Source organism: Prosopis cineraria, unplaced genomic scaffold (genome assembly GCF_029017545.1).
Source record: "Prosopis cineraria cultivar Desert tree isolate PC_DT_omini unplaced genomic scaffold, ASM2901754v1 PC8, whole genome shotgun sequence".
In the NCBI taxonomy this organism is placed as follows: domain Eukaryota; kingdom Viridiplantae; phylum Streptophyta; class Magnoliopsida; order Fabales; family Fabaceae; genus Prosopis; species Prosopis cineraria.
In genome coordinates this window covers 9,086,875-9,112,934 of record NW_026555339.1, presented here as the reverse complement: position 1 = coordinate 9,112,934, position 26,060 = coordinate 9,086,875, and the positions used below count along the sequence as shown (strand labels likewise).

General features: G+C 31.4%; 2 protein-coding genes across 2 annotated transcripts; both read left to right on the top strand.

Annotated features, from left to right (window-relative positions):
* Positions 1 to 11,810, top strand: LOC129318789 (anaphase-promoting complex subunit 5). The gene is made up of 20 exons (XM_054963740.1): positions 1 to 380; positions 831 to 990; positions 1,141 to 1,262; positions 1,458 to 1,707; positions 2,353 to 2,536; positions 2,641 to 2,719; positions 2,806 to 2,891; positions 5,243 to 5,369; positions 5,483 to 5,515; positions 6,519 to 6,767; positions 6,933 to 7,010; positions 7,110 to 7,372; positions 7,519 to 7,578; positions 7,708 to 7,775; positions 8,102 to 8,207; positions 8,299 to 8,440; positions 8,746 to 8,844; positions 9,097 to 9,361; positions 10,072 to 10,139; positions 11,330 to 11,810. Exons 1-20 carry the CDS (start codon positions 210 to 212, stop codon positions 11,483 to 11,485), a joined length of 2,766 nt encoding a protein of 921 aa, XP_054819715.1. The 5' UTR covers positions 1 to 209; the 3' UTR covers positions 11,486 to 11,810.
* A 10,097-nt stretch (positions 11,811 to 21,907) lies between these two features.
* On the top strand, positions 21,908 to 24,105 carry LOC129318513 (aspartyl protease family protein 2-like). The gene has a single exon (XM_054963335.1). It carries the CDS (start codon positions 22,294 to 22,296, stop codon positions 23,935 to 23,937), a length of 1,644 nt encoding a protein of 547 aa, XP_054819310.1. The 5' UTR covers positions 21,908 to 22,293; the 3' UTR covers positions 23,938 to 24,105.
* Positions 24,106 to 26,060: the final 1,955 nt, after the last annotated feature.

Genomic DNA, 26,060 nt, shown 5'->3' with positions numbered 1-26,060 from the left:
GCTCATTTTACTTCGCTACCAATTTCAAAAGAGAAAACCTCACTGCTCAGTTCCGGTCATGCCGGAGCCGGATGAACTTAGCCAACCAGAGCACTAGAAAGAACGCCGGACGAAGTTGTATTGGTCGAAGTCCAATCGACTAAACATTTTTGCATACAGATAGCGAGCACGAGATATATGGTAATAGATAGTAGAAGTTTTAACTGATAATGGCTGGCATTTTCAAACAGCCGGGTGCGTTTGCAATCACACCGCACAAAGTTTCAGTTTGCATAATCCTCAAGATATACGCTCCACCAGGGCAAATATCGGTCCCCTTTCCTTTCTCTTCCGTTGCTCAGCACAACCGGCTTGGGTTGTTCTTGTTGGCCCTCACCAAGGTACGTCGTACATTAAAAAAAAATCATTTTTCTTCAGTTCGAGTTATTGGAAAGTGTTGAAAGGGGTAATGCTGTTGAATTTGGACATATTGAGCTGCAGTTTTAATAGGGGTTAAAGGGTGGTTTCAGTGTAACAAAAGAAATTCCCGAAATTCTCATGCTCTGGGGGGAGAAGTATAGGTTTTGGTTGGTAAAAATGTTAGTTTTGGCTTCTTATGGCCCTGCATCCCCCCCTCCGTTGGTTACCCTGAAATATCCAAGGTGGGATACTGAAGATAGGATTGTTATTAATGGTTTAAACAGTTTGTTAAACATTATGAGCTATCTTGGGAGACAGTGAAATGAAATGGGTGTCTAATAAAAAGCTTTGTTGGATTGTAAATTGCCTTAATTTTTACCAGTCAAATATTTTATCTATGCTTGTTGCTTCAAAGTATTGTTACAATGCAGTCCTGCGATGATATCTTGGAGCCGAAACTGGATGAACTCATTAATCAATTGAGGGTGGTTGGTGGCTTCTCAAATCATTGGTTTATTGATCATTTGACGAGCAGACTATCATCTTTGTTATCACCTGATGATTTGTTTAACTTCTTTACAGAAATGCGAGGTTTGTTGATTTGCATAATTGTTGCCAGTCTTCACCTTCTTCACACTTTTTTATTCTGCTCGCTCCTTTGATGTTGTTATTTTACTTGTGTACCTGTAATTATTGCTCATTTGATAGCTTGGCTTTTTAATTTAATTTATCTCTGTTCAGGAATACTTGCAGGTCCTGATTCAGGTGTTGTGGAGGATGATCAGGTGATGTTGGACCTAAACAGTAATCTGGGGATATTTCTTCGACGTTGTGTACTGGCATTCAATTTGCTATCATTTGAGGTTTGATATTTTCATACTTCCTGTGGGTTGAAGCAATAGTGGTTGGTTGGTTTGAATGTTCACTTCAAGTTGCCTTGAAGAAAGTTTTAATCTTCCATAATTTGTGCCTCCTTAACCTTGATGTCCCTAAATAAAACTTTCTTACAAATGACTTCTCTTCTTTTGTGCTTGTTTATTTTGGTTTTGAATATGCAGGGTGTATGTCATCTTTTAACAAGCATAGAAATATATCGTAAAGAAGCACCCTCAAGTTCTCCTTATGAGCAACCTTGTTTGGATGACTCTAGTAGCAATCTTGAGACATGTTCAGAATATGAGAACATGGACCTGGAGAACTTTGTGTATGAAAAGGTTTCAGAAGAAATTGAGGCAAGAAAGGAGGAGGCTAGTGAAAAAATTCCATTTCATCTTCATGCACCAAAAACACTTTTGGGTTTAGTTGATGGTACAGGCATCTGACTTCATTCTCCTGTTGATGTTTTATATTATTGCCCTTTTGTTTAAGAAATATGACAGCTCTAAGACTTGTAGGATGAGATTGTGAATATCTCAGAAAATTAAATTGGGAATCCCTTGGGACTTTGAACCTAGAAGAAAGCAATCTATGATTGAGTTTAATAATTAATAAAGATAATTAATTACTCTGTTCATTCTCTGATCTATGTTCATGGTGCTAATTTAGAAGCTAACCCATTCAAATTGCTTCAAATGTTATTTCTGCAAAATCAATTTCTTGATTCTGTAACCTTTGACCATGCTACTGACTTAGATACTTAATATAAGGTCAAAATTGTGTCAAATCCTTAGGCTCATGCTAAATAAAGGTTTGACTTGGCAGTTGGCAACTTGATGTTGTCAACATCTGTAAGACTCTGGTGGTCAATGAAACCTTCTATGGTTCCTCCTTTGGTATAGGATACTAGAATTTTATCATCTAAGGAAATTCAGTCTGACTTCTCTTTTGGGTTGCTTGCCTTGTGCCTTCACTTTCAGATCCCTATTTAACACATCAGTGTAACTGGAATTGTATTAATGTCTGGTGCTTTTCTGCTCCATAAAATTGATAATGATGTTTTGAGCTCACATGCAGATATTGATGTCCCTGCTGATATGGTGTCCAAACATAGTGAGAAAGGAAGAGAAGCTGGTTCTTATGGAGATCCTACAACTACAAGTAACATGCTACCAGATATTGATCTCAGCAGCGGGATATTTCTGCGAACAAACTGGCAAGTACAAGGATACTTACAAGAGCAAGCTGATACCATTGAAAAGTATGCATCTTACAGATCTGGAACTTTACTTCATCTATTGGTTCATAAGCTTATCTTAGAGCACATGTCTATTAACTGCGGGTTATATTATTGTCCTGTTGCAGGGATGGTAGCTCTGTCTCTTTGAATGGGTTCGAAATTATCCTCCTGCAGCTACAGAAGATGGCACCTGAACTACATAGGGCATGTTCAATTGATTAACTATATTCATTCTACAAGTCTTTTTTTCCTTTCCCTAAATTATCTTTTGTTTCAATCATTCAATACAGGTTCACTTCTTGCGCTATTTGAACAGTCTTTCCCATGATGATTATATTGCTGCTTTGGAGAATCTTCATTGCTATTTTGATTATAGGTAATTTAAAAGTTAGTTTGTTTATCCCATCTTTTGAGGTATTTGACTGTGTCTGGTTGTTATTTAATCATTAGATGATTGATCACATACAAGACAAGTGGAAAGAAAGCATCAATATTTTGCATATTCCCATCTCTTACAGTTGAGCACCACTTCTTAGGGAACTTGCTTAATCCTATTGCAACTTGTCCTGGGAGTGGTGGAGGACTTGATGCAATGCTTCCACCTTCCCAAGTATAAATGAACTATTTTCACTTTTACAAGAAGAAGCTTTGCTTTGTCCCAAATGTTGCAACATGTAATTCTTAAAGGAAACTTTAATGTGAAGATAGAATACAACTTAAGGTTGGATATGACTCAATTTTCAATGTGTTGGGGAACACTTTGTATGCAATAAATTTTTCACATGTTTAATTGTAGAAACCAAATTGCAGTGGATGAAAAAAAATAGGTGAAGTGTTGACTTGCCCCTGGAAGAAATTGACTGATGTTTTATAGCTTGGTCATTTCATGATTATTGTGTTGTTATATGCTGTTTGCCAAAAAAAAAAAATTGTTATGTTTTGCCTCATCTTCATCGGTAATAAATTGCTACATCAATCACAGCAGCTGGCTAATAACATTGTGAGCATGATCCCAACACTTTTCTGTTGCAATTGCCTTTGGCTGTTTCCATCCTGCCTGCATTCTACCTTATTTATCAACGCTTCATTTCCAATAAAGCCATATTCTCCAACTCCTCAAAAGTTTTTCAAAAAATGAAAAAAGTTATTCAATATATTTCCAATAAAGCCATACAAGATATGTATGAGGGGGTAAAAACTAGTATAAGAACGCCTAGTTGTCAAACAAAGGATTTTCTTATAAAGATTGGACTACATCAGGGATCATCTCTGAGTCCTTATTTGTTCAACTTGATTTTAAATGTTTTGACGGAACATATTCAAGAGGAAATCCCGAAATGTATGCTCTTCGCGGATGATATAGTTCTTATAGCAGAGACAAGAGAAGAGGTTAATTGCAAACTTGAGTTATGGAGGAGGACATTGGAGTCGAAAGGTTTTCGTCTGAGTAGAAGTAAGACGGAATATTTATATTGTAAATTTGATAAAGGAATATTCGACAATAATTTGGAAGTGAAATTTGGAGATCAAATTATACCTCAAGTGGAAAAGTTTAGATATTTGGGAGCCATTATTCAAAATGATGGCGAAATCAGTGGAGATATTTCACATAGAATTCAAGCTGGGTGGTTTAATTGGAGAAAAGCTAAAGGAGTTATTTGCGACCGTAAGGTGCCTAATAAACTTAAAGGAAAGTTTTATCGCACTGCTATCAGACCGGCAATGTTATATAGTAGTGAATGCTGGGCTCTAACGGGACAACAAGAGCATAAAGTTGGAGTAGCAGAGATGAGAATGTTACGATGGATGTGCGGACATACACGTAAAGATAAAATTCGAAATGAGCACGTACGCGAAAAAGTGAGGGTGGCACCTATTGAGGAAAAAATGGTAGAAAATCGGTTGAGATGGTTTGGGCATGTACAAAGAAGACCAAGGGAGGCACCAGTGAGAAGTGTGGAACATATAACTTTGAGTCCGATTAAGAGAGGTAGAGGAAGGCCTAAGAGAACATTCTTGGAAGTTGTTGAACGCGATCTCTTAATTAATAATATTCCTAAAAGCTTAATAAATGATAGAGCACAATGGCGTCTTGCAATCCATGTAGCCGATCCCACCTAGTGGGATAAAGGCTTGTTGTTGTTGTTGTAATATATTTTGTGTGAATTATAAAATAATTTCCCTACTAAACATCCTTTGCTGAATGTGTTTATTCAATGAAATATAGCCCAAAATTCAACTAGTCAAGCATGTTCCTGCTAAACAGCTTATGATGCCTAATAATTTACTGTAAACACATGAATAAATACATGGTCACTGAGTTTTTCATCACAAGTTGCTGAAGAGAAAGTCAAATAAAGTATCTATTGAATGAAAGATATTGACCTTGCTGAAAAAAGTTGAGTTTCTTAGGGTGGTCTACCACATTTTTGCCATATACCAGGAGTGCACTATGGGTTTTTATTTGCTTAAATGTTCATGCTTAGACTTATTAAGCTCCAAACTCATATTCATTGATATCTGATAATTTCCAAATCTTAGAATCTTTACAATTGAAATTGTAAAGATTTTGTTTATCTTGGTTTGCCTTGAATTTTACATCTTGTTGAAATCAGACTACTCTGGCTCCATTTACCCCCAATTCTATTGAGAGAATTAATAACAATGAAAAATTGGTGAAAGATGATATGTACATGTTGAACTTATTTGTGATCTGTGGGACAAAAGTGCAGGGACTGAAGGATTTGATTTTGTTCCTCCGGCTAGTAGTAATACCTTTGGAAGATATGAAATTGCTTTATTATGTTTGGGGATGATGCATTTCCATTTTGGGCATCCAAAACTAGCTTTGGAGGTAAAATGTTCAAATATACTCCTTACAGGCTAAATTTTAAGCCAGATCCTTTTAGTTGTACTGTTATTACTTCTTTATGCAATACTGATTTTTCTTGATTATGTTGTGCTTAGGTTCTGACTGAAGCAGTTCGTGTTTCTCAGCAGGTAATTATAAGAAACATGTTTTTCCCGTTTAACATTTTCAACTTGTAATTTTCAGCACTTGACCCCAACTATGAGATGACAGCTAATGCTTGCCTTATAGGACTTGATAGCATCCTTGTCCTTTATTCAAGGTTCTTTTACTTTGGTTACATGGGTCCTTTTGTAAATAATTAGACAGGATGGTTAGAATTGATTTTGGTTATGTCTCAACATAAATACAGAGTTATGACAAGGGTGATTTTAATATATTTATTATACTTGTTAATTGCTAATGTCCTTCCTGCTTGTATTGTCTCTAGGCCCCTAATTATCTATCGTTATATTCGATTGAAACCTGCCTAGTAAAAAATGAATCAAACAACAGGCAACCAATTTCGTTTTGAATCTTGACCTGGTCTTTGAAGCAAGATACTGGGTAATTTGTAACTTTGTAGATAGAACGAGAGAGATGGAACATACTTATTAGATTGTTTTCTCGGCATCCAGGGGATGCATGTTCAGAAACTCGGCTCTTTCATGATAATTTGATTCCCTGCTTTAGTTGCTGGTGTTTACGTCACATCTTGTTTTCATAGCATTGATTAGTATTAATTTAAAATTTTAAATACTTTTTGACTGATTCCTTGACTTTTAGCTATATATAGACATATAGAATATTCATTGAAGTATTTGTTGGCTGATTCCTTGGCTATTAGTTATTATATATTTAATCAGTATTTTCAGTGCATGCTAGTTGGGAGATTTAACCTATGGGCTCTGGAAAATTACTTAAGCCCATCACCTTTAGATTACACATGATATTATATATATATATATATATATAAACAATTCCTTGATGTTATTGAATTTAAAATTTGAAAAACAGTCTGATTTTTTTTCTTTTACCTTTAAAAAATTAAATTTAATTCTAATTTTCATTTTCCTTCTTTTTGGGTTATCACAATATATATATTAATTATAACTATATTTTTTGCAGAAAAAACTAACACTTCTTGTTATGCAGCAAAGTAATGATACCTGTCTTGCATACACCTTAGCAGCTATCTCAAACTTGCTGTTTGAAAATGGCATCTCAAGTACATCTAAGATGCTAGGATTGTCCTACTCACCTTTGACAAGTATAGGCACTACACTCTCGGTTCAACAACAATTGTTCGTGCTCTTGAGAGGTTCTTTGAAGAGAGCAGAAAGTTTGAAGTTAAAACGCTTGGTGGCTTCCAATCATCTAGCAATGGCCAAGTTTGATTTAACAGTAATGAAATTTTCTTTACATAAAATACTTTTTATTCCTGTTGCTATATCTACCTGAAAATTGTAAAAAACAATAACCAATTTAAATTTCTTTGCATCTTGAATCATGTAAGTGGAAATTGAAACTCCAATTGTTTCTGATGCTTCTTTATATTTCGCACTGCAGCATGTACAGAGGCCCTTATTGTCATTTGGTCCAAAAGCTTTCATGAAGCTTAGAACATCCCCGGTAAATGTATGCAAGGTAGGAGCATTCTTTCTGATTGTGTTTTGGTCAGTGGCTATTTTGGCACATGCATCATGAAGTCTTAGTTAATTCATTTTGTTGTCTCGTGGTTGGCAGGAAATCAGATTAAGTTCTCACCTGATTAGTGACTTTAGCTCAGAGAGTTCTTCAATGACAGTTGATGGTGCTTTTAGTACAGCATGGCTAAAAAATTTACAAAAGCCAATGGGTTCTCCTGTTTTGTCAAAGGAGAATGGATCTGGTGATAGTTCTAACATTTTTCAGTTCTGTGCACAACCCACATCTGTTCCTGGATCTGTATTGCAATTGTTGGGTTCATCTTATCTTCTTCGTGCAACTGCGTGGGAATTATATGGCAGGTAAAAGTGTTATGCATTGTAGGGGTAATTAAATTACTTAAGGCTGATTTAATTATTTTTGAAGGAAATTACATTTTGATAGAACATAATTCTTGAAAAACTTTCTGTTATGGCTTTCTCATAATCTGATTGTTTTTTATCATTAGCGCTCCACTCTCGCACATGAACACGCTGGTGCATGCAACTTGCTTTGCTGATGCATCAAGGTAGTTTTGATGCCAAAGTATCTCAGTTATGCCATTTTAATTTTGCCAAATCTGTACTACCTTTGTTCTGTTGTTTTTTTTCCCCCTTGTTCCTCCATTTTTCACGTGACTGGTTCTTGCTTGTTCCAGCTCATCAGATGCAGCATTAGCATATGTAAAGCTCATTCAACATTTGGCAGTCTTTAAAGGATACAGAGGTTTGGCCGGCTGCTTAAAATTGATTACACTCCTCATTATATATATTTTTTTCTGGCTGTACTTTTTTTCCCAATGTTCCACCTTTCTAATTAGATTGTTAGTCACCATGGTAGTTGTATAGCTTTTAGATGAGTTATAACAATATAGGAAATTGAACATGATGATGATTAAAGATCTTCAAATTGGCTTTCTTAATTGTAGATAGAATAAATGGTCTCTGCTCTCTTCTGCATGGATGTAGAAATCAAAAGAGAAGTCCCCTCCCTCCAATCATACACATCCTCCATTTTATCCTTGTTAATTTTTTCCCTCTTCTCTTTTCTAGAGGCCTTTTCTGCCCTTAAAATAGCGGAAGAGAAGTTTCTATCTGTCTCAAAATCACAAATCTTATTGCTCAAGTTGCAGTTACTTCATGACCGTGCTTTACATCGGTAAGTGGCCAGTGACATTTGCTTTCAGTATCTTGATCTCTGCTGGCAGCTGTCATGTCGTCAGATTAATGACTTATTGAACATCATGTAGAGGACAGTTAAAGCTAGCTCAACAAGCATGTGATGAGCTTGGAGTTCTGGCATCACCAGTAACTGGAGTAGACATGAAGCTGAAGACAGAAGCAGGCCTCCGCCATGCTCTCACATTGCTTGCAGCAAATCGATTTAGAGAGGTTTATTTTTCTCACATTCTAATAATCATCTTTACACACACATACACAGACAATTGCTGATTTTTTATTCAAAGCTTTGGTTCATGCATGTATAGTTCATATTTAATTGTTACTCCCTCTCAAGAGTTATGGAAAGTTAAAGCACCATAATTTTTATCTCACTGAATTCTAGTAAATGTCAAATTTTGACTTTCCACCTTTGAATGTTCTATGATGATCTTTACAGCATAGCCAGCTATTTACGCTTAATTTATACATGAAGACTTGCTTATATCTTCATGTTTGTGTGTGTGTTTTTTTTCCAGGCAGCCACTGTAGCACACTCCCTCTTTTGCATGTGCTACAAGTACAATCTGCAAGTTGAGAATGCTTCTGTTCTCCTTTTGCTTGCTGAAATTCATAAGGTAACATGCATTGTCTGACATGCTTGGCAGTTCATCTTAGTTTGGATACTTTATCAAGCTATTTTCATGTTATTTACATGCAAGTTGTTTGAGTTTTAACTTGTGATGACAATCCCTCTCCAATTCGTCTGTCCATTTCCACATGTGTAGAAAAGGGAAGTTGTCTGTAATCAGCAACCAACTACGCCTGTAAACTTGAATTTAATTTTTTAATCAAAGTAAATGAAAACTATCATTTATTTGTCTTGCCAGAAATCAGGGAATGCAGTTCTAGGCCTTCCATATGCGTTGGCAAGCCTCTCATTCTGCCAGTCATTTAATTTGGATCTGCTCAAAGCCTCAACCACTCTTACTCTTGCTGAGTTGTGGCTTTCTCTGGGATCAAGCCATGCAACAAGGGCTCTGAACCTTATCCATGGGGCCTTCCCTATGATTCTGGGTCATGGTGGTCTGGAGCTCCGTTCTCGTGCATATATTGTTGAAGCAAAATGCTATCTCTCTGACCCAAACTTCAAGGGTATGTTAAAGATATAAACTCTGTATTTTGTAATTTTCATGTCAAGTATGCTGTCTGCTGGTTCACACCTATGTTTATACGTGTTTTACAAACTTCCTTTTTGACATGAACATTTGTGTTGTTTTTGAAATTCTATAAACGAGATTATCCTAATTGAAAGGTGGGTGGTGGAAGAAAACAATGTTAAGTGGTTTACAAGATAGGTTTCATGCTGAAACTGATATGGGCCAGTCTCCATAAACGTTGTTATGGTTCAATCTTTGTGGCTTTTGGTCAATGGATGCTTAGGCAGCAAAAAAGTACTGACAATTTAAGGATGATGATTGTGTTTGAAGAACTTGTGTAGGACTGAGCTTTTTACATTTGAAATCTTTGGGAAGGGAAATAGGCTACAGATCTGTTACTTTTATCTATGGCATGCAATGTTATCACTGACGTAATTTTTTTTTTCCTTGGGTAATGGCACGTCATACATTTGCTGAGAAATGCTACATCGTGGCATTACCTTGGGTTTGAGTCCTTCTTTTCTGGCCTGAACATCATGATGGCATAATGTGATCATGAATTGTTTTTCCTGTTTGGTTTTCATCCATCCACCACCTTTCTTTTTCAAGGAGTTGTAACTTGGATGTTTGGATTAAGACCTCGCCTCATCATACTGGAGCTTTATGTAAATCACTAAATCTCACTTGCTGCTTTATCTTTTTCAGTCTCTGAAAATTATGAAGTTGTAATAGACTCTTTAAGACAAGCATCAGATGAGCTCCAACTTTTAGAGGTAAGCAAACTTTTCCTTTTTTAAATTATGTTAAACTGTTAAATTTTTCCATTTCAATTAAAGTCAGTCTCTTTTGTCGTCAAAGGTGACTCTTGCATGCAATGATAGGCGGTATATCCCACCTTGCATATGATGCTAAGTTTTTATATAGATGGAATCCAAAGCTACTTGTTGTATGTTGAGCAAAATAGACTGTTATGATGAAATTGTAACAAAAGTTAAATAAAAAGTATGCATTACATTCACGATGAATTGACTATTGATGGATAAACACAGAGAGACCAGGCCGTTTTAATGTCTCACACGCACTAGATGTAAACTGGTGTGATATTGAATGTTCCTCAGTCCTTGTTAAATTCCGTAATAAGTAAACTTGATACATTCAACGTACATTTTGTCCAAGCACCTCTCATCTTAACTATTCAAGCACTTGTTGGAATCCAAAGGTTAAAATGCATAGAATCCTTTTTTTTTAGGCGGGTGCAAATAACCCGCTTTGATTCAGGGAGATGTGCAATTTGTCTCAACTTGAAAAGTATTGGCAGTCTTTTTAGACTTATAGCTTTGTGCGATATAATCTCTCCAGTTATTTTTTCATTCAAAACACTATCATCTGTTCATGTAAGTTGAAAGAGGCTAAATTAGTGAGAAACATACCCAACTTGTCATCCGAAGTATTCAAACAAGGGTTTTTCGTCATGTCCATGTATGAAAAAGGTGGAAAGGAATGACATAAAATCCCTTGTTTAACACTTGGGATTGCTGGCTTAACTGTCATTTTATAGTCTCTACTGTAATAATTGCTCCTTAGTGAGATGGTGCTTCCTTGAAAATTTAGGTTTGTACTGTGAGGTTCTTCTGCATAAGCGTGATATGTATGTGGAGGAACAGTTGTTATATATGTATTAGGAGTGTGTACAATTTGTATAGGCTGGGACTAGGCCAAGGATTGACTTGGCCTGGAATGAATTGTTTCAGCCCAAAACCCGAATCAACCTAGTATTTAAATCCAATTTTTGACTTTTTTTTTTCTTGCCTTTTTGTTGGCCCAACACGACCAAACCCAATATGGTCAAGCTGGGTCAGTTTTACTAGGCCTATAGGGTCTATGCATGGCCCATAGATTATCTTGCTTGTTGTTCTTGAATTAACTGTCAAAATAATAATAACATCTTGTGTGGTCTATACAGTATCATGAAATGGCAGCTGAAGCCTTCTATTTGATGGCCATGGTGTATGACAAGCTGGGACAGTTGGAAAAAAGGGAAGAAGCTGCAACTTCATTCAAGAAGCATATTTTGGCTCTCAACAATCCTCAGGATAAGGACGATGATCCTCTTGTTTAGCATATTTTTTCTTAATATACCACTTATCCGAGGCTGTTCTATGAAGTTTCTTGGCTTGGAAGCAACCTAGCTAAATTGTTGTAACTTATGTTTTTATGTTTATTAAGCCATGGATGAATCAGTGTAAATCCTGGACTGGAGGTGTCTCTGAGATCTGGTGGTGTGACTGACTTGTGACTTGTGAGGAGCACAGAAAGTTACGAGAGAGGACTTGGCTTCTTCAAACCTTGACTTCTATGGTGTACTGAGAAAAGTCCTATATGCATTTGGCAACCTTGTGCGTGTTTGGTTGAAAGTGCTAATATTATTTGTGTATCATATTTTTCATTCTAATTTTTACTTGTTAGAAGAGGTCTTTGTCAGATTACGATTTATTGTTGTTGATGATAACTTTGATAAGAAGTTTTCTTACTAAGAAAGTGAAAGGGGAGAAAGAAGAAATGATAGGTTTCAACTTTGACTTATCGTTTGGTTGGAGGGAAGGATATAGTCTGGTGAATTTAATTTCTAAAAAATAGATAAGTGAGATTATAAAATTTTAATAAAGAAAATATGCGAATTAAAGAGTGGAGAAAATAAATTAAAATCTTTTAACTCCATTTTTATATGTTTATAAAACTGAACTTGTTAAAATCTCTCATTTCCTCCATTCCCCTCCAACCAAAAGGCTAGCACTAATTAACTTATCAAGTAACCAAAACCCATCAATACATTTCAATTATTAACATCAATATAAAATAAAATAATTAATAAATACTACTGTTTTTAAGTCATAAATAATATCATTTAATTTCAAGACTATAAGCAATATAATGAGTTTTTCCTAATTTTTCCATTAATATTATAAATTTAATATTTTTCTGTAACAAAATAAATTTAATAAATGTGTTACATGCAAATCTTGGATAATGGAAGTCATTACATTTGCGGTGGAGTTAATAACTAATTTGACAAGTAATTGAAGTTTAAACCCCCCCCCCCAAAATGACGTCTATTTATTTCCCCAAAAAAATTTTAATGTATATTTTCTGTTATGCCATCTCTATTTTCAATTTATGCAATGCTCTATTTGTCTCATCAATAATTGTTTTAGATTTTGGCATAAGGATTAAGAAACATATATAATAACTAACTTCATGTGGGATAAATTTTTTTAAAATTTTCCATATATTGTTTCTTAATTTATAACAACCATATATAAATTATTTGTTGAGACTAGACTTTGAAAAAAAGTATTTAATTGTGCATCCGAACTATAAAATGGGACAATTTTTTCTTTCTTTGTTTTTTTTTGGGGGGCTAAAACGACACTTAACATATATGGGATAGACACAGAGGAAGTTTGTTTTTATGGTTAAAAAAGAAAGCAAGTATTATGGGGTACTTCTTTTTATTCCAAAAATATTAGAACAATAATCTAATTCAAAGGGTCTGGAATTAAAGGAAAGAGAATTCAAATCAGGAGGCTAGTGTAGCTTTTTTCTAGGAAGAAAAGGAATTAAAGGATGTATGAGTAAAAATAAAAATTTATAAATTTTAGAAGATGTGTAATTATAACCAAATAAACTATCAAAAAATTTTTATTTTTAATTTACAAATATTTTCTTGAAACAATATGTTAGTATCATATACTATAGTTTAAATGCCAAAAAAAATTTATTTAATTTTTATAGTTTAAAAATATGTATTTAGATTAATAAACCAATTTTTTTAAAAAATAAATTAAGGTAAAATATATAATTCATCAAGAACATAATCTTTATCATTTTTTATAAATTTCATAACTAGATGCACTACCGTGCATTATATGAAGTCTAAAAAATGAGATTGTATTTTTATTCAAAACTTGTAAAAAGTATAATTTATTATAAATTTGATATTTTTTTGGTAAAATGCAAATTTTATATTTTATATTGATACTGATCGATTACAAAAGATAATGGACTAGTCAACATTAGTGGCTACTAAGATCATATTTAGCGTTTGAATGAGGCTAGTTCTCTTTGTCAATATTGACATGTGTTAAGAGCTTTAAGTCCAATTTAAAACTTTGCTTTTGAATTGTATGAAGAGAGAATGGAAAAAAAATTCATAAAATATGCAAATGATTAAAAAAATGCTGTAAAATATAATAATTACTGTATTAATAAACTTGATAAAATGAAATATATAGAAAACCATGACTACATAAGAATACAAAATACAAATTACAGGTACTTTTTTTCATAAGTAAAATGTAACATGTGGATGATAATTACTGCTTAAGAATTAGTAGGTGTCAACTTTTCTTCAATAAATAACTAAAACTTAATATCAAATTATAAGTGAATTTTTTTTTCCATTTCACGGTACTATGCAATAATTACCACCTTTTGGAGTACTTAGTTATCATTTACATATTTTCGGAGTTTTTTTTTTAATCTCCCTTGAATGAATCTAATCCGGCCAAAAAGAGAAGAGAAAATTTAAAATTGTGTTGATATTCCAAGTCGTAAAGAAAATTGATATTTCATTTATATTGTCAATTTTTCTATCAAGTATTTGTGCAATTTAACCAAACATATAATATTAATATTGAATATAAAAGTTATAGTAAAATGTGACACTAATCACAAGTCATAAAATGCGACTCATAATTCTTATTTTGGGTGGATGAATACTCACCTATTTAAATTATGATGCTTTTTATTGTTATAAATATTATTCCACAAGTACTTCGAATTCCTGGTCAAAGTTTTTCTAGGAAAATTAAATTGGAGTCACATTCAGAAACTTTCTCACTTACTTTCTTTTTTATTTTTATTTTTCTTCGGGTGAGTTTCGAGGGTGAAAGTGATACATGAGAACGCAAACGCAATTAACTAGGGATGAAAGTGACTGCTGCAACCCACATACACAGCTTTATATATCAATATTTGTAAGCTTGATATATTTAAAAGCTTGATATATCACCTATTTAAGAAATAATAGTTACTCCACGTGTTTAAAAAATATAAAACATTTTTATTTATTAATATGTAATTAATAATTTTTTAAAAATTTTTTAATAAATAAATCACTTAACCCTTCACTTTTTAATCAAATATTTTATTAAATAAGGATAAATATAAAAATTATAATTTAAAAATAATTAACTAATTTATTGATGGTATAATTCAGTTAAAAATATTTTATATTTTTTTAATGGAGGGAGCATATCCTTAAAATTATGAAAAAAATTATAAATTATAAATTATTCCTTTATTTACAATTAATAACTATAATAAATTATTATAAAAAATTTAAACAACGTTAAATAAATAAGAGATAAAATTAAAAAATTAATTAGTTACTTTAACTTTGTTTTATATAAAATATAAAAAAAGATCTTAAAATTTGCCTTATAGTAGTTATTTAAGGGAGTATATTTGAACAAACAATTTCCACTCAAGTGGTGGACATGGTTACTATTGAATTTTTATACAGAATAGAGTTTTATAAAAATACCGATAAAAAAGGTTTATTAAAATAGTTTTTAACAAAATAAAAAATTGTCTGCCAATATATCATAAAAAAAAAAAACAAGATCACTATACTAATTTAGTATTAATATTTTTTTGGTTACTCATGATATCTTAACAGTTGGTAGTCATAAAATTAATCACTCAAGAAATTTAAATGTCATTTAAGTGGTTGGCATCTTCTCTGTAATACTTTTTCATACACATCTTCAAGAACTAACTTCTGGAATTATGCTTAAATGGCCCAAATTGCTAGAATCTTTACCATACTCACTTAGTGTTGCCAATATATCAAAATTCAATTTTTTTTTTTTAAAATGTGTCTTATGCATTATCTGGGACTGGGAGGCGCATATTATGTGAGCCTCATTCATCTACTTTTTCTTTAGGGAGAATTTCTTTATAGGATCAAAGAGGTGACTTTATTTCAAATCAATTCCAAATGATTTTAAAATTACACTGCAAATTCAAATGATCAAATTAAAATTATGTTTCATAGAGAAATGATTAAAATGTCCTCTAATTAATTTTTTATAATACCTAAAGTCTCAAACAAGTAATATTATTAAAACAGCAAGTCAACTTATGATTATAACAAGTCTGCTTTATGTTGTTCCAAAATAATATTGAATATACAAAATGTGTATTGTAACAAATTTCTTTATTGAATTAATAAGTAACATGATCAAAATAACAAGTTAAATTATGATTTAAACAAGTGTACTTTATGTTATAACAAGTTAGTAAGATTGAATATGCAACGTATGTTGTTAATAGGTTCTTTTATTGAATTTACAAGTAACATTAATAATAAATCAAGTTAATGTTTTAACGAGCCTGCTTCATATAGAATCACATCTTTGGTCCTTTAATGGAGTTATCCCTTCTTTTTAAAACCTTCTTGAAATTAAGTATGCAAGATTAGGTAAAAAAATTAACATTAATTAATATAATTCAATTTAATTTATTACGTTCTTATATAAATGAAGTGAAAAAAACCAAAATTATTCCAGTTAGTAATTACCTGTTTTATATTTTATAAAAATGTGAGTTCAAGTCCCTTATTGTTAGTGTGAAGAAATTTTTAATAAAAAATCTCTTTTAAGTCTACAAGTACGACTCCATCCTAAAGTTAACCAATTTTATGTTTATTAAAGAATGGTAATTATATTCTTAAAATTATTAAAAAATAATTTTTAATTTTATCCTTTTTGTAATTGATAACTATAATAAGTTGTTTTTAAGAATTCAAATAATAATAAATAAGCAACGGGATAAAATTAAAAAAAAGCAGTAATTACTCTCACTTTATTTTATATAAAGGATAAAACAAGCTTTCAAATTTTGTCTTACATTAAAGATCAGCGTGAGTATTTTTTAACTCGTAAGATTCATTTAGACACTAGTAAATATCCCTTTAACCCAATTTTATTTGTACAATTATCTGAAATATGATATAATTATAGAGGTAGCTCATCTAACATTAATTTTGTTCATTAAGTTGAACAAAATAAGACTAGAAAAGTGGGGTGCGAAATTTAAGAATAGAGAGAAATATAGATAAATATAAAGGGAAGTTTTATCCCAATTGTCTCTGGTGAAAATATATATGTGCATAATAACAAAAAATAGGATTAATGATTAATTTTACCTTTGAAATGTATGTAAAAATTCATAAATAACTTTAAATTCAATTTAAAATTAATTTTGTCTTTTAATTTTAAAAATTTATTTTACTGTGCCCTTAACGTTATTTTCTCATCATGTGGGGCCCTACATTTAAAATTTTTAAAATATTTTTTGAATATAAAAGAACTATCTCCCCCCATCTTTCTCCTTCTCTCTCTCTACCCCACCTTTTCTATCTCCTCCCCATTGTCTCTCCTCTCTCTCTCTCTCTCTCTCTCCCTCCCTCCGTGACTCTCTCTTCATCTCCAAGCAGCCCACATAGTAGTGACACCTTACCCTCTAGCCTTCTCTCTATCTCCGTCAACATGGTGCGGCTCCCTCCATCATTATATCATAATGGCACCACTATCAGGCCTTTCTTTCCCAGTTCAATAAAGGCAACGCCACGAGTGGTGAAGCATTTGCCTAACATCGACATCGTGCTTGGTGAAGTAATAGCTTTAGATTGAAATGATGATGCTTGACTTTGGGTCCTGTTCTCCCCTATTTTTTATGTTAGAAACAGAGATGGTGCTTCCCACCGTCATGAAATCTAGCGACTGCTCCAACGTCCTCTTGTGTATACTCTTGAGAACTCACCTGCATGCATATCAAGAACCCACTTGCATGCATGCATGCTCTGGATTCTGTTAAAGTAAGAGAACAAGTGTGTATGAATGGAATCGCATCTTTGCGTCACATGGGGAGAAGCAGAGGTTGTTACCATGAGGTTGAGGATGGAGGCGCATGAGGAAGGGGGAGGAGATCCAAGTTCAACAATGGTGAGAGATGATGATGAATCATAAATATTGGTAGAAGAGAGAGAACGTGTTGCCTCGCAATGGTGGGAGTATGCGGAGGAGAGAGAAAACATTGTTAAATTATTTAAAAAATATAAAAACTATCAGTGGGACCCAAACTATAATATTTTGTAATAAATAAATATTAAAAAATTCATATGTGGCTCAATTAATAAAAAAATAGCCAAGAGATAGGGTGATAGATTTAAAAATTTTAGTGTTCAAGGGATATAAATAAATTATAATTGAGTTTAGAATCATTTATATATTTTCATGATTAGTTTGAAAGTAAAATTGACCTTTAATCCTAAAAAATAATATTTCCTTCAAGTTCATACAACATCTTCAAATAAAATTATGTATATCAATAAAATTCACTAAATACATTTTATAACTTTATTTTTTAAAAATAAAAATATTTTTTAAGACCACAATATAAAAGTCATTGTTAATTAATTTATATTTCTTAAAAATTTTGGTTAAAATCTTGATTTTTTAAAAAAATTTACATCTTTCTAATTGTATCCTTAAGTACAATAAATATAACATTTGATTTATTTAAAATATCCATGTTAATTACTTAAGTGGAGTATAATAAAATAAGCATATGATTAGAATATATATTTTCTAATTATATATATATATATAACCGACCAAATGTTCTATATTATATTCCATATTTTAAATCAAGCAAAACTCATAAAAATATCTTATATTATAGTTTGGAGTGAGTGTAAATTTTTAAAAATACATTTAATTTAATATAGAACCTTATTGGTGAAACATTAAATAAAGAGAAAATATAATAAAAATGGAAGTATGAGAACAAGTATAATCAATAAAACTTTATTTTTTAAAAAATATTTTATATTTTGAGACACCAAATCACTCCTAAAATAATATTATAAACTACTTCCTCTATTTTCAAATATAAGCAAAATTATCATGTGTCTTTTTATTTTTATTTATAAGAAAAACTCCAAATTTCAAGATTTTTTTATCACATTTTTCTCAAATTATCTCTTATAAAATTAATTATACTTTCATTAAAATAATTTAATTCATTTTTTTAAATTTCAGGTAGTATTATTATTATTAGTATAATTAAAAATCTATTTTAAATTATGGGAGGAGTCCAAAAGGAATACGGAGGAAGGTGATTATCGAAGGGAAAGGGGGTTTTCGATGAATAGAGATAGTCAAACACATGAAGTTTGACCAGCGACTAGGGCCCCACCACACCTCCTACTGGCCGAGAACCAAACTGCATGCTAAGTGCAAACCCAACCTTTTTGACTTCTTATTTCTTCTTTCTCCTCTTCTTGACTTTCTACTTTTCCGCGTCATATCTTCACAACACATCAGGTAGATTGTGATTGATAAGGATTTAATTCTTGTTTTATTAGGACACTAAGTTCAAATTTTGTTTTTCCCCATTAATGCATTAAACGCCCTCCCTCTAGCATTTATTATTCTCTCATTACCATTTTATAAAATATTTTTAAAAATAATTTGACATCTTAAAATATAAAATACTTCAAAAGAAAAATAAAGTTTCACCTATCTATCATTATTTCATCACTTAAATAAATTTTCATCCCCTTCTCTTATATATTAATAAAGGGTATTTTTAAAATTTTATTTAAAAATTAAAATTATAAATTATATTTAATAAACTTTATTGATGTATGTAATTTTGTCAAAAAATACCTTTTGATGGAGGAGTACAAAGCATATTCTAAAAGAAATTAAATGAGTGATCCTTATTGTAATTCAATTTGATAAGGTATTAATTAAGTTTTTTAATATTTCTCTTATTTAAAATCATTACCCTAGAATATGTAAGGTGCTCATAAATTTAAGAAAATTTGATTTAAATATGAATAAAGGTTGAAACTTATACTATTTTTAATCAAAATTAATTATTTAACCAGCTCTTCTTAGTTCCAGTGAGACAGTTAAAATTTTTTTTTCTTACAGTTTGTTTTTTTTTTACATATTTTGGTCTTTATGCGACTATTTTAATTTTTCAAATTTTTTTATCATAATTATTAATATATAATAAAATATTTATTGAAAAGATAAATAAACTATTTAAAAATGGGAGGACAACTTATTAGATTGGCCGGAAAAAAAAATAATTGGACAATTATTTTTTTAAATGGTGTGTAATAATATTCGGGGCTTCCGTTTAATTGGTGGCACGACGGCACCATGCTAGTGGACACATTTTGGTGCTCATTTATGTGTATTGTTTAAATAAAAATTCCAATTTCCATTGATGCAATAAAATTCTCCAAATATTTGATGCGGGTATTGCTACGGGAGAGATTAATTTGATTCGTATAATTTTTGTATGTTTTAAAACTATGTATTTTTTAAAAACATGGAGTCAGATAATCAAAGTATATATAAGTATATATATATATATATATATATATCTTTGAATGATTATGACTTTTTTATATAACTATTTAATGTCCACATATTAATGAGTTGGATTTGAGTATCAAGTCCAATTGCATCTAGTTAACCTAATTAGAGATAACTTTTTCAAAGACAGTCATAACCTAGTGCTCTAAAACAATATGTTAGTGGAGTCAAAAATAAGAATTAAGGCCATGTTTGATAGACTGGAATTATAGAGATAAAATAGAATTAGAAAAAGAATCTGAATAAAGTGATGTTTGGTAGGTATGAATTATAATTCCCAAGAATCTCAATTCCATGAAAATAGGTTGAATTGGATTCTTTGTTTAAAGTTATGGAATTAAGGGCAATTCCATAGAATTGTGACTTTTAAGACAATTTTACCCTCATAAAAATTATAGAAAGACAATTTTACCCTAAAAACATATAACCCTAACCATACCCAAAAATGACCACACCTAATTATAACATATGTGTGTATGTGTAAAATATAATACGATATATGTATTTATAATATTTCTTCTATGAAATATTTTATTTATATATAATATTTATCATCTATCTAATATTTTATTTATATACTAAACATGTGAGGAAATTAAAATATTTTTTGTAAAATATTTTACTTATATATAATATCTATCGTCTATATAATATTTCATTAACATATAAAATACATAAGAAAATTGAAACACAATTAAGCTTTTATTATGTTTTATTTTAATTTTTATATAGAGGTATTTTTGTCTTTTAAGTATAATTCCATTTCTATGTCTTACGTACCAAACAAAAATAATGTAAGTATTTCATCTAATTTTTCTGACATACCAAACATATTTTTGTAATCCAATTCTATTCCAATTCTGATTCCAATTCTAATTCCGATTTCGATTCTAATTTCATCAAAAATTATTCAATCATACCAAACGAGGCCTTTAAGTCTGACAAACTATCTACTTCGACATGTTTTTATAAAAGTTTGTACCAAAAAAATAATATTTTTTAAGAAAATTAAGCTTTGAAACCTTGTCTTAATAAGTTCTAAAAAAGAGTTAGGGTGATCCGTTTAAACCCTCTTTTTTATTTTACTGCTGAAAAATAATTTTTTTTAATTGACTTTAAATTTTACAATATATATTATTTTTTAAAATTTCTATTAAAATATTTAAACTTTAAAATATTTTCATAGGCCCTAATGGCTAGGGCTAGTTAGAATTTTTATTATTTATTTTAAATTTTTAAACATTATAATTTATATTTTTAAAACATATGATATATTATAATTAAAAATTTTAATTTTAAAAAAATATAAAAATAAAGAAAAAAGGAGCTTAAGGGCCCAGCTTGAGCCCTTGAGTAGTGGCGAAGATTCAGAAAATAATTAATTTTGGAATAACTAGATTTATGGACTTAATTTCATACGGGTTTGATTCACTCATTCTCAACTTTATGTGCCAATACTCCCTTCAATTTTAATTATAATGAAAAATTCTAAAATCCTATTTGTTCTTTAATGTAAGGTCTTTAATGTAAGGTAAAGATGAAGTTGTTAATTTTTACAAGTTTAAAAATATTAATAATCATTCTTTAAGACCATGAAAATGATTAACTTTGTCCTACAATTAGGATATAATAAGTAAATGAGTATTATTTATTTCAAAAAAAATGAGTATTATTTAAAATCCAAAGAATAAATAATTCAAAGCTTCCGTTTTCACTACCTTTTGCATGTTGTTTATTATTATTGTTATTATTATTATTATTCTTATTATAAAGCGTGTATGAATATTGATGAACTGGAGGGTAATATCAAGATTCAAGAGGGAGACCAAAGCATTGATTATGATATCCACATTTATTAATTATATTTTGGGCATTAAAAAATTAAAAAAAAAAGAGAGATTAAAACTGTATTTATTTATTATCCTTAAACCGCGTTTCTGGGCTCTGCCTTTGACAGACTGACTTTTTCAGCTTCACAAAATGTCATTCAACTTCTTCGACTTCAACGCTTAATTTTATTTATTTGTTCTTCGACGATCTTCTTCTTCCCCTTTTCATACGCCTCAACCTCTCAGAATCCCCTCTTTCCTTCCTTCTTCCTTCCTTTCTTCTTTCTCTTTCTTTCATTTTCTCAGCTTATATACTTCTCATCTTTCCCACCACAAATATTTCCCTCCTCAAATCTCTCACTCTATTCATTATTTTCCCCAGATTTTAATTCTGGTTCATTTTCTTTGTGGGCTTCCAAACAATCCCTCTCTGGGACTTCTGGAGCTGTAACTTTCATTTGCGAGCAAGTTCTCGCTCTCCTCCTCCTCCTCCTCCTCCTCCTCTTTCTGGGATTTTTTGCTGCTTTTCTGGTTTGATTTTCCTTGGCCCCAAACAGGGGCAGATCATTATCATTGCAATGGTTTTCAAGGCTTCTTTCATTCTTGTTATTCTCATATTATATTCTTTCTCTGTGGAAGTCGTTTCTGGAAATCTCAATAACAATGGCTCTTCACTAGCCGCCATTAAATTACCTGACCACCCAAGCTTCGATTCGATTTCATCTTCAAATTCTGGGTGTGCCTTCTCGAATGAAGAAAATTTTGGTCGTTCAGAAGATGATGAAGAAGAAGATGGGAGGAAGGCTTTTCAGTCACTGAATCCAAACATGGAATCAGTGAAACTCCATTTGAAGCACCAATCTACGAGCAAACACACAGAGTCCAAAAAGTCTCTGGTTGATTCTACAGTGAAGGACTTGACCAGAATTCAGACCCTTCACGAAAGAGTCATGGAGAAGAAGAACCAGAACACCCTCTCACGGCTGCAGAAAGCTAAGAACCGCCCAAAACAACCACAAAATTCGGCGGCGGCTTCACCGCCGGAGTATATTTCAAGTGGGTATTCCAGCCAGATGGTGGCAACACTGGAATCAGGAGTAACACTTGGCTCTGGAGAATACTTCATTGATGTTTTTGTTGGTACACCTCCTAAACACTTCTCTCTCATACTTGACACTGGCAGTGATCTTAATTGGATCCAGTGTGAACCTTGTTATGCATGTTTTGATCAAAATGGACCTCACTATAACCCTAAACATTCAACTTCTTTCAAGAACATAAATTGCCATGATCCTAGGTGTGAACTAGTGTCATCCCCAGATCCTCCTCAGACATGCAAAGATGAAAACCAGACGTGTCCATATTTTTACTGGTATGGAGATAGTTCAAACACAACTGGTGATTTTGCATTAGAGACTTTCACTGTTAATCTCACAAACCCTACTGGCAAATCAGAACTGAAGCTTGTGGAGAATGTCATGTTTGGTTGTGGACATTGGAATAGAGGCTTATTTCATGGTGCTGCTGGGTTATTAGGACTGGGAAGAGGACCATTGTCTTTTGCTTCTCAGCTTCAATCTCTGTATGGCCAATCATTTTCCTACTGTCTTGTGGACAGAAACAGTGATACAAATGTCACAAGCAAGTTGATTTTTGGGGAGGATAAGGATCTTCTGGGACATCCAGGTTTGAATTTCACATCTTTTGTGGGTGGGAAAGAGAACCCAGTTGACACATTTTATTACCTTCAGATAAAATCTGTGATGGTTGGTGGTGAGATTCTGAAGGAGATACCAGAAGAGACATGGGCTTTGTCTCCAGAAGGTTCTGGAGGGACAATCATTGATTCTGGAACAACTCTGACATATTTTGCAGAGCCCGCATATCAGATCATCAAGGAGGCTTTTGAGAAGAATATTAAAGGGTACCCTAGGGTTGAAGGTTATCCTCCATTGGGGCCATGTTATAATGTTTCTGGGTTGGAGAAAATGGAGCTTCCTGATTTTGGGATACTGTTTGCTGATGGGGCTGTGTGGAATTTCCCAGTGGAGAATTACTTCATCCAGATTGAACCAGAAAATGTTGTGTGTTTGGCAATTTTGGGGACTCCTAGGAATGGTCTTTCCATAATTGGAAACTATCAGCAGCAGAATTTTCACATTCTGTATGATACCAAGAAATCCAGACTTGGGTATGCACCAATGAACTGTGCTGATGTATAGCAGAAACACTGAATTCCAAAGGGTAGTTTTTTCCCCCCTTTTTCTTTTAATTAAATTTGTTTAAATAGGTATACTTATAGAAGGTTCAAGGATTTTCTAAAGTGATTGATTGTAAAATTTTTGTATAGTTCAAGGAGATAGTAATACCAAAGGTTCCAACTTTTTATATATCTTCTGTCAATCTTCTTATTCTTCTTTCCCTGAAGTTTCCCCAAAAAAAAAAAAAAAATACAACAAAAAATTCTAAAGAAATTCACAATCTTGTAGAAATATAAAGGCTTCAAGAGTTGAGAAAATGTCATCCAATTGACAAGGATTTAATTTATAACTTACCTAATCTTAGGTTTAAATCCATTGTCGTTATAAAGACTTCCTATTTGATAGACAACTCGTAAATATTTTACAAACATTTATAAGGAAGCGCTTCTCCAGAAACATGCCCCGACAAAACTTTTGAAAATGTCATAGCTAACAGGAAAGAATCGTTACCTTTTTTATATTAATAAAATTGGTTTGTTTTGCTAAAAAAAAAAAAACCAGGAAAGAATCGTTATTTTGTTATAACTTACTTCCTCCATATAATTTGCTTTTTAGAAGCACCTCTTGCTTAAAATATAAGGCAGTAAATATTTTTTATTTTTTTTACCATTTATACCATTACTTTTTATATTTTTTATCTTCAAATGTTCCATATTTAAAGATTATGTATGTATTACTGGGAAAAATCAAGTGCATAAAAAAGATGGGCACATTTTTAAGAAAATAAGATTTCAACAAATATTTTTTTATAAAATATAAATTAGTTATCAATGACATTTTGATTCAAACGGAGTAAGAGATTTCAAGTTTGAGTTGGTATAAATATAAAAAATATTTTTAAAAGAATTATTTAAAATTGAGCCTGCACGAATCTAACTTGATTGGATAGTCATATGAAAAAGATTTGACTATGTCTTTTATATATATATATATTTTCAAATATTATTTGTATACGTGCTCAAATGTACATAGTTGATTCCCATGTGTCCAGCATATCACATTCCAAATATTTAAGAGAACCCACCTGTTAGGTGTGTCAACGTTTTTTAAAGGGGAAGAAAAAAAATTCTATGAGCCAGCTACAAGTAAAAACAAAAAAGAACAGGTCAACTTCATTTGGTGGGTGTGTGTCTCTCAATATAATATATTTTTCATCGCCATCAATTCGGTTTGGTAATCTGAAAGCCGACGAAAACAATACAAATAAGATATACTATACACTAAATTTTTACTTGAAGTAATCTTCTGGTTTTATTGTGATATCGCAATTGTCTCCTTAAAAAATCAGCCTAGATTTTAGAATAAAAATAAATATATTTTTTATAAATTTATATAATTTTCTAGAAAATATTAATATTTTGGTCCCATAGTTTGCCTCATGCTTCAATTTTACCCCTATAATTTAATATATATATATATATATATATATTGTAAATCACTTCCTATGAAAAAGGAATAATTTTCAAAGGAAGGACTCAACTCAATGCTTACATTTAGTACCTGATAATATTTTAAATAAAATTATTTTCAATAAAAAAATCTTTCCGTCTTAAATTATGGGACACTTTTAAAAAAATATTTTCATCTTAAAATATAAGATACTTTGAATATATTAAAATTTCATTAATTACAGCAATTTTAATTTTATTTTTTTCTATAATTAATTTTCATCCCTTCTCTTTTTAATATATTAAATGATGGGTATTTTAAAAATTATATATTTTTATTTTAAAAATCTAAGATTGTTAAGTATATTTAATGATATTTATTGATATTTGAGATTTTATTTAAAAATATTTTATAATTTAGGATGGAGAGAGTACTTATGAAAAGCCAAAAATATATATTATTTGATGATTGATTTAAACGCAGCAAAGATACAAAGATAGGTTTGTAAATAAGTGCGAGCTATTGAGACTAAATTTTATTTTTTTTCCTAATTTTTTTTATATAATATGATCAATTTTTTCCGAATCAACATAACATGATTAGGCTACAGATCAAATTGTTATCACCCATTTGTTTATAGAAGTTTTTTATCCAAGTCAATCAAATTAAAACAATATAATTTTCAATCTTTGATG